The sequence below is a fragment of the Apis mellifera genome, linkage group LG12 (assembly GCF_003254395.2).
Source record: "Apis mellifera strain DH4 linkage group LG12, Amel_HAv3.1, whole genome shotgun sequence".
In the NCBI taxonomy this organism is placed as follows: Eukaryota; Metazoa; Arthropoda; class Insecta; order Hymenoptera; family Apidae; genus Apis; species Apis mellifera.
The window spans coordinates 1,006,127-1,019,330 of NC_037649.1; the positions used below are offsets into that span (position 1 = coordinate 1,006,127).

Consider the following 13,204-nt stretch of genomic DNA (forward strand, 5'->3'; position numbering starts at 1 on the left):
ACATATACATATATATCACAATGCTTGCAAATTCCCCCCTCCCTGTTCCTTCCTCCCTTTTTTCTTCTAAAGGACGGTCCTTCAAGCTGCCCCTTCATCGTCGAACGATAGATTCCAATCGATAAGCCTACGAGAATCCACCATCCAGGCATTGCTTCACGACACTCGAAATGCGATTAATCAACACTCATCCTCGCGACTTGTACACTTATATCCAATAAATGCTAAACGATGATATGACTTGCAAGACATCGAGAAGTTCTCTTTCTATAAAGAGTCGTTCATCCGGGAAATTGTTTCTGTTCATCCTCCTCCTCCTCCTCCTCCTCCTTCTTCTCTCTTATTCTTATTCATCCCTTTCTATCTCGTTTCTCTTTTTTCCTCAACTCGCAATAATAATAATTTTTACGTTTTAACGGCACGGCGGAGGAGGGAGGGAGGCAAACATACTCGAGAGAGGCAATCAAATCAATCGGGGGGGGGGGGGGGGGGCGAGGGAGGGGATCTGAAGAAGTATACACCGAATATATATTCTTGCCGAATGAGCGACAATTCGAGATTATACACTGGTCGTTAGTGAATGCCTATGTAATGATTCAGCAGCGAGGCCAAATAACGATGGCGTTAGGAGCGAGAGGTCCGCGTTCTTACCATGGCACCAGGTTTCCCGGCATCCCCGGGTTTTCCGGACTCTCCTCTCAGTCCCATGGGGCCCTGCAAAGAAACAGATCGATGCCTCGATCAGTGATTCGATTGGGGAGGGGGAGGGGGGAGAGAGAGAGAGGAAGGGATGGGTCGCTCCGAAATCCTTCGAAACTCGAAACCGAATTCTTCCGGGGAAACGAGTTTAGCAAAAGTTTAGCGATGGGTTTAACCGGATTTGAGTTTGATCAAGGCAAGTTTATTTTTGTGTGAATTGTAATTATTATTTTTATCAAATTTATATTTAAGTTCATGATGTTTTATATATAAATTTGATTCTGAAGTTGGTATATTTAAAAAATATTAATCTTTATGATATACTATTTTTTTTATATTTAAAAGTGCAAAGTTTCATAATGTAGATTCTTTTTTAGTAAAAATTATGTTTCTAATTTTTTTGTACAATCTTTGATTACTATTTATTCATTCTAGTATAGAAATGAATAAAATTTTTAAAAAGATAATCTTTAATTGAATTAAAGAAAACTATTGTCTAATATTTTTAATATAAGTAATTAACTTTGAAATTTTTGAAATCCAAAAAAAATAACTTAAAATAAATAAATTACAAGAAGGTTATTATAATGTAGAAGAAAGAAAATAGGCTGGCTATGAATCTGAATATATTTGAAAAATTCTGAAAAAGGAAAAAGAATCGAGAATTTCGAGTTTCGATGATTTCGAAAGTTTTGAGACCGTAGAAGAAAATTTCGCGAATCTAAAAGTCAGGTTTCGACCCATCTCTAATTAAATGTATCGTGTTTGAACAAATTTTTATATTGGCTCATTATCTCAGCATATTATTTTGTTTGTTTTGTTTCTCTGTATTTTTATTCTAGCAATATTTATTGCATTTTTATTGAAAGTCGAATTTGTAGAATTTTTTTATAATACAAATAGATAATTCAAAAAGTTCATATTACTTCGTTATATATGAAATTTAAAATAAAAATTTTATTTGTTGCTTCAAGCAGGTAATTTAAATTAGAAAATATGACAAAAAGTATCATCCCCTCATTTGCTTTATTTCGAAACAAAAAAAAAAAAAAAGAAAAATATTCAAACAGCATTGTTTTAAAAGAGACAAGTGGCAAAAAATTTACTGCAAAGAAAAAAAAAATCATCATTAATTTTCATTCAACATTATATTCTTCGAAACTAACACTTTTCTTCGATACCTTTTCTAATACCTTAGGGATAAATAAATTTCGAGGATGGTTCCATCGTTTTGACTCTATTCCTGGTATTTTATCGCGTTTTACAACCTACCTAACCTACAAACCTAATCTTGAGAGGAAAATACGTACGGGTAGTCCCATTGGACCAGGATCTCCTTTGGCACCCTTCTCTCCCTGTAATGTAAAAAAAACGACCAAATGAGAATATCCCTATTCCGCGTTATAAACACGTTTCCTCGCCCTCTCGTTGATGCCGTACGATATAATGTTTATATCTCAACTACAATACTTCAATGTGTGAAAATAAGAAAGAAACAGATAATGTTTCAATTTACTAAATAATTTACAAACTTTTTCTTGTAATAACTTTTGTCGATTCCATTCATATATTCCTTTAAATTAAAATATTCCATTCTAGCCATTCTTCAGGATATTCAAAATTTTCCACTTTTAGTAATGAGAGACATTTCCAGGATCTTAGGATAAACTCTTCAGTAGAAATATTTTAATTTTGATATGTCACATGGAATGTTTTAACTTTTGGAAGAAGTAACATTAAAATTATAGAAAAATAATATCATTGATGTAATGATGTAACGTTGATGAACGTATTCTACAAATTGAAATTATAGAATGATTTTTTTGTTTAATATTACTGACAGGATCGCCTTTGGCACCATCGTGTCCTCGGTCGCCTTTTATGCCAGGTGGACCTTGGAGGCCAGGAGTGCCAGCTGGGCCTGGTGGTCCCGGTGGTCCCATTATCTGCAACCAGGGTTCATCTCGTGCAATTTCAAGAAGAGGTTAAATTTTATTTATAAACAGTGCCTCGAACAGTGGCTCCCAATGGATCTCGCGTGGGATTTTCTTCATAATTCAAAATTCTTCATTCAAATGATATGCGAATATAATTAATAGAATAAAAGTTTTCCCAATTTCTAATATTCGTGTTCAAATACAACGATTGAAAAAGAATCATAATTCACAAAAGAAGAAAAAATTTGGAAACAATATAGCAATTGAAAGACACTTTAGATTTAGAGAGATTTATTTTCAAATTGTTCCTCATTTTTTTCTTCGTCTTTTCCTCAATGTTGTCAATTTCTAAAATTTTTCTTATCTTATATAGAAAAAAAACACGTTTATTATTTATTAAAATCTTGTTAAATTTTAATTGCCAATTTTTTAAAAATTTTCTTTTTCACAACTCATATAACTTTTATATCTTATTGAATCATTTCAATTGCCAATTTTTTAAAAATTTTCCTTCCCACAATTCATATAACTTTTATATCTTGTTGAATAATTTCAATTGCCAATTTTTTTAAAATTTTCCTTCCCACAATTCATTTAACTTTTATATCTTGTTGAATAATTTCAATTGCCAATTTTTTAAAAATTTTCCTTCCCACAATTCATATAACTTTTATATCTTGTTGAATCATTTCAATTGTCAATTTTTTAAAAATTTTCCTTCCCACAATTCATATAATTTTTATATCTTATTGAATCATTTCAATTGCCAATTTTTTAAAAAATTTCCTTCCCACAATTCATATAACTTTTATATCTTGTTGAATCATTTCAATTGCCAATTTTTTTTAAATTTTCCTTCCCACAATTTATATAATTTTTATATCTTGTTGAATCATTTCAATTCAATCAATCATTCAATTTCAATTGCCAATTTTTTAAAAATTTTCCTTCCCACAATTCATACAACTTTTATATTTTATAAATTCGAAGAAGAAGAAGAAAATTGGGAGACACTGGCGTTACACGTTTATTAATCAAACAACAAGACCAGAATACGAAAGGTTCGAACGTTACTCACCACTTCACCAGCGTTTACTTCAAACGTGCCGTCACCCTGCAATAAAACGAGCTCACGTTACGCAAACGTTGTAAATTTATTCTCTATTTCCTCGTCGAAAATTTCGTCGTGGAACAATTCTATTATCATCATCATCAACATCGTCATCGTCATTTGAACGTACCTGCCTTCTCCTGAGCTTCTTGTATTTCTGTGGAAACGAACGGCCGGCCGAATGTGTGTCGTCATGAAAAGAAAAGATATAGATTTTTATTCGTCGAACGAGCGTTAAAACGCACACTGTTTTTATTATCATCATCGAGGCTTCGATTCTTCCGTGGCGATTGACGATACGCGCGATTATACTCGTCGTCACACGTCGGAATCAAAGGCCCCGGGATAACTCGCAGCAGAGAATTGATGGATATTGAACGACTGTCTCTTTCTCTCTCGGGTTTACCGACGAACGGTATTATTATCGAGAGGAGGAGGAGTCAATTATACATACATATCTCTCATCTTTCGCCCGTTCGATTTAAAAGTGAAAAGACTCGAGAGGGTTTTTTTTTCCCGATCGTCCATCTGCTGCGCGTTTAAGTATTATCGAGAGGGATCGACTCACCGATTCACCTTTCTCCCCTTTTTCACCCTTCAACCCTGGATAACCCTGTTTAGAACAACGTGACGTGGAGTTAAATCTTTCTTCTGTTCGTGTTGTTGCTTTATCAAGGAAATTCTGTCGTTTTTAATCAAAATGACTGATTAATTAATTAAAACTGTTGCAAAAAATATTTCTTGGAAATGGAAATTATGGTTTATTAATAAAAATATTTTCAATATATTTAACGTTTCAAGTGGCAACAATTATTTGTTAGAACGACATTGCACGAATAATTTTATTTTTCCACAGAAGATAAAAGACAGAATTTTCTTGGTTACCTAATATAATTGAATAAATATTGTAATAAGCTGAGTGGTTTACATACCGGTGGACCAGGCAAACCTGGTGGCCCCATAAGTCCTGGAGGTCCGATATCTCCGTAGTCACCCTTTTCACCTTTGGGTCCAGAAATTCCCTGTACAAATATTTAATATGGGAATAAATGTATGTACGCATATCAAAAAATTTTATCCCTCGAAAATCCACCTTAATCGATCCACATAATGTAACGTAAATAATTTAACTTGTAAAATGTTACAACAAAAAATTTTATATAAATTTTATATAACATACCGTAGAACAGGACAAATATATACAAATCATTAATCAATTTATTGGGTTGGCAACTAAGTAATTGCGGATTTTTTTTAGAAAATCAAAGACAATTTTTTCATGAAACTAAATAACTTTATTCTGTAATGTGTTACCCATTTTGATCAATGACCTTTTGCCATCTTTCAGACAGTATCATAATCCCACGTTCGTAAAACTTGTGGTTTTTATTAGCAAAAAACTGAATCAGGTACGATTTGATATCATCATCATTATTGAAATTTTTACCATTCAAAGAGTTTTGTAAAGATCGAAACAAAAAATAATCAGATGGTGCAAGGTCAGGACTATATGGTGAATGTGACAAAACATCCCAACCAAGCTCCAATAATTTTTGCCGAGTGACCAAAGATGTGTGTGGCCTTGCATCGTCATGATGGAATACAACACCTTTTCGATTTGTCAATTCTGGCCACTTTTCTTCAACCGCATTGTTTAATTTCGTTAGTTGTTCAATGTAGACAACAGAATTGATCGTTCGATTGGGTGGTAAGAGTTCAAAATAAACAATTCCTTTGTAATCCCACCAAACTGATAACAAAACCTTCTTTCGACGAATACCAGCTTTTGATGTTGTTCGAGCTGGTTCACGTGGCCTGCTCCACCATCTTTTCCGCTTGATATTGTTGTAAACAACCCATTTTTCATCGCCAGTTATTGGTCGTTTTAAAAATGGATCATTTTCATTACGTTTCTTTAGCAAATCGCAGCTGTTAATGCGTTGCGTTAAATACTTTTCTTTCGGTTCGAGAGGAGGAATGTTTTTGAACATAGCCAAGTTGTTTTAAGTGGTTTTCAATGCATGTATGCGATACACGAAGCTTCTCTGCAATCTCACGAGTTGTACTGCTTTGATTAGGTCGTTATCAACTTCAACTGAAATCCGCAATTACTTAGTTGCCAACCCAATAATTAATCGAAGATTGGTGCAAGTGTTCTTTCACTAATCTTAAATTACATTTTCTCGTATAATTTACTTACTGGCAATCCTGGAGGACCCTGTATACCAGTCTCCCCATCCGTTCCATTGAGTCCAGGTAAACCAGGATGTCCTTGCTCTCCCTTTGGCCCTGAAATTACGATTCTTTGCTAGTACAATTAAACAACGATCCTTGCTCACCTCGACCCTTCGTATTCTTCCATCCCCTACAGGTGAAAACACTCGATTATTAACCTCTCTTTTTCTTTCACACACACACACACACACATTGTCTAATTACCCTCGAATCATTTTTCGAAAATTGATAAAACGACTTGAGATTAGATTCCTCTCAACAAGATTATCGAAACGATAAGAGCGTTTGAAAATTGAAAGAGACAGAAGACTTTTTCCTTGCACGTTCACACCATCGTGAATATCCAGACGAGATAGAAAAGAAGATAACGTGTCGTAAAGGGTAAGGAAAAAAAGTATTACGAACAGATTTTCAAAGAATAGGCTGCGACAAATGTGACGAGATTTTTAGATATTATAGATCCACCAGAAGAAATTCGAGGGGAAGAAAACCCCTTCTTTCGATTGTACCAGTCGAATATATATATATATCGTTCATATTGTCATCCATCTTTTTCTTCAATTTCGCAGAGGAATGGCTCTTGAAAATCTACCTGGTGAGCCCGTGTCTCCCTTGGTTCCTTTATCGCCTCGGTAACCCCGTTCCCCGGGATCACCCTTTGGACCCGGCAGACCGGGCGGGCCTCTCATCAATGCCACACCGCTCTCACCCTTGAAACCCTATAATGCAACACTGTAAGGTCAGGTCCAACCAGGTCCTCCAAATCTTTAAATTTTCTTTTTTTTTTTTTTGAAAATTCGTTTCTCTTACGACGAAGCGTTAATCGGTAATCATTTTTAGGTTAGGATGGGTAGAGGAGGGGAGATATTCGGTTTTTATTTGTCTGGAAAATTATCTATTCGACGGTCGATTTTGGCACTTTCTTCCTCTTTTTCTCTATTTTCTTTATTTTTTTTTTTTGATTGTTTCGGAAATTTTGTTCGATTTGGAAATGATTCATTGCCAAAATCGATCGATATGGTTTTAATACACTATAAATCTAGACACACTAATCGTTTAATCGAAAAAAAAAAGAAACACAAAAGTTTACTACGGGTAAATTGTATGTTACATGCAATGTCTGGTTAGTAGGGGGATCAAATTTAGTAGAAGGATGGAAGCTATCGAAACTTATCCCCCGCTTTCCTCTCCATTAATTCTTTCTCATGAGCATAAATTTCGAATTTGAAAATGTTTTAAATTTATCAAGCAACGAGTGTCCAAAAGTATTTCACTTCGATTAATAAAAGAGATAATTCGAAAATACTTTAACAATCAATCCGAGAGAAAAGAGGGGATAAAACGAACGAATTAGAGTTATCAAAACAAAAAAAAATATATATATATATACGTAAAAAGAAAAACAATAGTAAAATTAGCTGCGTATGACACGACGTACGAATATTTCTTTCGAAATCGACAATAAAGCTACTGATAGTAGTAGTAGAGGGGCTATTGTTTGATACTTACGCGACAATCGCAGGCTTGCATCGATCACCGGTCGATAAAGTTGCGAGAGCCTCAAAGCCGGGGGGTAGTAGTATTAGTTATTAGTGATTTGTACCGACACACACGGGGAAGAAGTAGTGTGGTGTTACTTTGCTACATTAAACACAAATTAGTTACACAAGCTACGTACACTACGCCAAAGACTATTGACTATAAGATAAAAAAAAAAGCGTTGTCACACAGTTTCTCTCTCTCTCTCTCTATCTTTCGTTCTCTTTCGTTCTCTTTCTTTCTCTCTCTCACCTTCACCATTTCTTACCCTCCCTTAACCAAAATTTATATTAATTTCGCTAGAATTTCGCAATCGTTGTTATTATACACAGCACACATATGGACAGATTTGTTAGAATAAACGGAGAGTTCAGTTTGCGACGTTGAAAGAGTCGAGTGGAGGGTTGATTGAGTTGCAAACTTGCAAGAGAATATATTTATTGATCCGTCAATTCGATTCGAAGTTTATTTGAGAATTGGTCCTTTTAAATGTTTATTGGAAGTCAAATTATTCTATTCTGAATGCTTAATTTTTATTTGTTAGTTTTTGGTGGGTAGGTTTAAAGAAACTTTAAAAATAAAATTTTTTGGCTGTGGCTAGATTTTTGAAAAAATATATTTTTGACTTTGAGAATCGTTTTTATTTGGGCTGGTGAAAAAAGAATATTTTTGAGAACTATCTCTCATATAAACTTCATCAAAATAGTTGTGGAATGTATTCTCTTGTTAATAGAGATCAGTGTTGGGGATTAATTTAACTAATTAATAATTACTATTAATCTGATTATCAATTGTGATTAATGATTATTTCTATTTTAATCAACGATTAATTAAATTAGTTATTTTGAATTGTCAGTGAATTTTAAATTTTCAGTTATTGTTATTTCTTAATAATTTATAGTTATTTCATTAATAATAATAAAAATTTTGTTAATACAATGATATAAAATAAATTTAATTTGTACATAGACTTAAAGAGAATGTTGAAAATATTTGGAAGAATAATCAATTATATTTACTTTGAAAAGAATCTTTATAAGATTATTTAAAATAATAAATAAACAAAATTATTTCACTAAAACACTTTAAATTTGAATCTAATATAAAAGTGTGATGAAAAATAATAAAAATATTACAATATTCTTCAGATCTAACATCAACTTCAGATATTATTATAATTCAAATAAAATTAACAATTTAACATTAATGATTACCATTCTTTCAAGCAATTGATAGTTAAATTCAAATAATAAATGATGGAATCAATCACTATTTTTGATAATCAATCCTCAACTGTCCATTATCCTTCTTAAATATCCTATCTTTTTTTTTTATTTTTCAGATTTAATAAATACAATGCAAAGAAATGGATAAAACTTTATTTCTTTCAAAAAGTTAGCAAAATAAAAATTCAGATTTGTCTGACAGATATTGTACAGTTAAGGATATATACGATTTCTTTGAATCATTAATCGATCAAAAAATTTTATACTTTTCATTTTTACCCCCAACACGTGATGTCGGATATCGCTTTTTTTTTTCTTGCAAACTCGAGGAAACGAAATCCTCGACAAGTGAGGCCATCATTGGTAAATGAAAAATTCCTGTGCTCGAGGAAATTCGAACGAAATATATATGCACGATGTATCTCTGAAATTGTACGGTGTATAATTTGAAACAAAAGTGGCTCGATTTTCTTTGAGTATCCTCTTTCTTTCCAGGCCACCAATAAACTTACGATTTAGAATTCTCCTCGGTTAACTCGACGATGTACAGGGTGAGTCATTTAAATTTTCATCCCCTCGAAATTAAAATCCAATAATGAAAATATTTCGAAAAGAAAATAATTTGATTGCAATATAATATAACCTCTTAAGTAACAATAATTTAAAGTATTAAAGCAGAGATATTTTCGATAATAATCAATCTTCACATTTTTTTTTTTTTTAAATAATTTACCTTTCTCCTTCTAACATATCTCAAAAAAAAAAATTAGTATTAAAACACAAAAATCTATAACACAACAAATACATAAATATTTATATAAAAAAAACTCCATTGCACCAAATTATCTCCACTTATCCTCATTTCGAATCGAATTTGCACAATTTCCACAATATATTTTTTTCCACATTCGAAGGGAAAAAGAAAACGAAAATTGGACGATTCAAACGAGTCACCCTGTATAGAAATATTCCTCGTCGCGACTTTCTCGAACCTTCTCCTCGCTACTCGAGGATTACGAGAATATCGATTGATCGACTCGATATCGATACATTCGACACACGAGATATAGAAACGAGAGAGTTTTGTGCCGCACGGCGTTGATTTTATCGGCGTTCCACTCGACCGCGAACCAGGTGACTTAATTAACGATTCGAAACGATCATTTTTTTCTTTCTTTTCTCTCTCTCTCTCTCTCCATTTGTTCCTACATTCGAGAAAGAACGTCGTCGTCTCCGTTTGATAAATATGCGAGCTTATACTTACGGTTTTGAAACCTTGAAAAAAAGTAAAGAAACATGTATAATAAGTTAAAGGATGGATGGAGTCGAGTTAATTTGTTGTTATCCTTTCTTTCTTTCTTTCTTTCTTTTCAGTGCGCAGGTGTGTGTAATTCGGTCACATCCATCGTCAGAAGAGAGAAGAAGATTTTTCGGTATTTTCCTCACTGGAAAGGGAGGAAAAAACATCCTCCTTTCCTTTTTCTCTTTTAAACTCGCGGTTCTTAACGAATCTCTTCTGTGTGACACAAATAATAGCGGCTCGAGGAGGCGTTTTTAAATTTTTGTTCATTGTATTTACGTGTTATTTGCTGCCACCAACGTTTCTACTTTTACTTTTCGCAGTGACTTTTCTTCTTTTCAAATTAAGTCACGATGACTTCGGGATCGAGGAAAATCCTCCTTCGTGCGTCGAGACAAAATGTATAAATATAAACATAAATTTTACATTTGAAGGAGAAGAAGAAGGATTTTCTTCCGAAGGTGAAGAAGAAAAATCGTTTTCGACAATTTCCTTTCTTTCCTTTCTTTATTGTTATTCCCCCAATTTCTCGACAATTAAACGAGCGTGCAAAAGGCTGTGGCGTTAGTCTCGACGCGAAAAAGGACGTCGTCGTATCCATCCATCATCGTCGACGAACGACAATGCAATTTAACGGCTACTTGTTTCTCAGTTTATTAAATGAGAAGAGGCAGGTGATCGTACTGTGCCATACGGTGTGTGGCTCGCATGCTCGCATGCGTGCTCGATAAGATCGTGTGTGCATGTGCTCTCTCTTTCCTTCCGTGATTTCCATGCAGGTGTTTCAAAGCGTGAATGTACAACAACGTCACGTCATTCCGCCAACCGGGGTGGCAAGCAATTCTTAATCTGGATCTTTTACATCGATTCCATTTCCGGAATTCTAGACATTAATTTCCTCTTTTTTTTTCTCAACAGAAGAAGATAAGAAATTTTTGTTTATGAAATAAGAGAAATCAAAGTAAAGTAAATAATTATCGAGAGTGCGAGTCAATATATTTGAGAATATTATTTTCGATTTAATTACTTTTATTATTCTCGATTAACTTGAGAAAGTGAAAGTATATCTAAAGATATTTAAAGATATGTTGAACAAAAAATCGAAGATTGTTCATCAAATTATAAAACTAGATTCAGAGGCTCCATTTAAAAATTCTTAATATAAATCTTAAATCGATACAAGGAAGCCTCTGATCAATTATCTTTATCTATCTATTTATTTATGGATCTATTTACTTATCATCAATTTTTTGCATTCTACAAAACACACTTGAGAATAGAAAACACTCGAGCAACTTCACTTTCAAAAATCGAGCCAGCCGCCACTCTCGACATTCTATCACGATTGCCACTCCTCGAGCGAAGATTGACCCACTCGAACCGAAAGAAACAACTTATTAATAGCCCCTTCCTGCAAAGATAAACCAATTTCTATTCTCAAATACATATCACGCACTGTATATATATATATATATATATATATATATATATATATATATATATATATATATAATTGCTTGCCCATCAGGCAAGAATATATACACATATATATACAATCCCAATAATTCAAAGAATTCCAAGAAATCAACGTTGATCCAGTTCCGTCCAGAGTTGTGTGTCATGCTTTACGTGATGTAAGAGGCAAACAACCGAAGAAGCTACATGCTTTCTTTCCATCGCGTGCAGATACGCAAATACACAAAGGAAATTTGTCACAAATTCCCAATTAAAGAAAAAAAAAAAATAAAAGGAAGGGAGAAGAATAATGTGAATATAATCCAGGAGAATATTTTGGAGGAGAGGAAGTAGGATACTTTTTTTTTTCCTTCAGATATAATATAAATATTCGAGAAAAAAAGGAGAGGAGGAGAGAGGATACGGTTTCGTACGGTTCTCGATATTTGGTCGGTGGTCGTTCGCCGGAGGACCTCGCTGAAGCTTACCCTCTTCCCTTGCTTTCCCCGGGCACCCTTCTCTCCCGGCAGACCGGGTGGTCCCGTCGGACCCAGCTCCCCCTTCTCGCCCTGGGGCCCTGTGTGCGTGTACACATCACGTGCATAAAATAAAACATGACACGTTTCTCTCGTTTCGCGCACCCACTCTCTCTCTCTCTCTCTCTCATCATGCACAGATTTAATTGAATTGTATATCAATTATATTATAAGAAGGGAAATTAAATTCTTCTTTTGGAATATTATTTCTTTCGTATTTCTCTTTATTGCGTGTGTGTTTATATATGTGTGTGTGTATGTTTTTTGAATAATATTGATTTTTCGAACGAGAATTAGCATCTGTTTCGAAGAAACGGATTCGATTAAATTGATATTGTTAACCCGGTTAAGCTTTAATTATTGGAGTCTCGGGGAATTCGTAGAATTCGTAGACGTTGAACGTTTCAGTTGAGTTTATACGCGATATTTCACCTTCTTCCGTTCGATTGAATCCAGACAGAAGTCGCCTCCCCATTTAAACCGGTCTCGACTCTTAAGTGGCCAATATCCATCTGTATCTTGTACATATTGTACGTTATTCGAGGGTTTTTAAAAAGTGGTGACAATCGTTTTTGAAAGGATTTTAAATTTCGAGGAAATTTGATAATTCTTTCGTTCGATAATTCGATTTAATTAAGTGAAATTGTTTATACGAGTAAAATAAATCTTAATTGTAAGATTTTGTTTTAAAGGAAATTGTAAGATTTTGTTTGTAAGGAAAAGGGAGAGAGGAAGATCTTGGAGGAGGATTTTTTTTCTTTTTTTCCTGCACACATTTTCGAGATTCGAAGATACAGGATCAATGAACTCTTGCTTTTTTTTTTTAATTATATTTTTTTAGAATTGTAATTAGAATTGGAGAGAAGAAGACGTGGCATCAGAAGAATTATTATTATTATTATATATTTCACATTTGATTTTAATAATTTCTTACATTTTATCTCTAATTTTTCCTCGTAACAAAATATAGAAATTAATTCGTTCGAATAATAAATTTAATAATTTTAATAATAATTTTAATATACATTTTATCTCTAATTTTTCTTCGTAACAAAATATAGAAATTAATTCGTTCGAATAATAAATTTAATAATTTTAATAATAATTTTAATATACATTTTATCTCTAATTTTTCTTCGTAACAAAAATTAATTCGTTCGAACAAT

The 13,204-nt window shown here is 33.3% G+C and overlaps 1 protein-coding gene across 15 annotated transcripts in view; it reads right to left on the reverse strand.

Moving 5' to 3' along the window:
* The window catches only part of LOC551490 (collagen alpha chain CG42342), a 251,014-nt gene that overhangs the window by 10,890 nt on the left and 226,920 nt on the right, over positions 1–13,204 (reverse strand). For 13 of the 15 annotated variants that reach the window (XM_026444373.1, XM_026444371.1, XM_026444369.1 and 10 more), the window contains 10 exons: positions 11,991–12,079; positions 6,575–6,701; positions 5,948–6,036; positions 4,680–4,769; positions 4,316–4,360; positions 3,878–3,904; positions 3,715–3,750; positions 2,541–2,645; positions 2,010–2,054; positions 652–714 (listed from right to left, as the gene is read on the reverse strand). In XM_026444373.1, the coding sequence (XP_026300158.1) occupies positions 652–714; positions 2,010–2,054; positions 2,541–2,645; positions 3,715–3,750; positions 3,878–3,904; positions 4,316–4,360; positions 4,680–4,769; positions 5,948–6,036; positions 6,575–6,701; positions 11,991–12,079 (716 nt within the window). The remainder of the gene's footprint in view (positions 1–651; positions 715–2,009; positions 2,055–2,540; positions 2,646–3,714; positions 3,751–3,877; positions 3,905–4,315; positions 4,361–4,679; positions 4,770–5,947; positions 6,037–6,574; positions 6,702–11,990; positions 12,080–13,204) is intronic. The other 2 variants (XM_026444376.1, XM_026444375.1) reach the window with 1 other exon arrangement.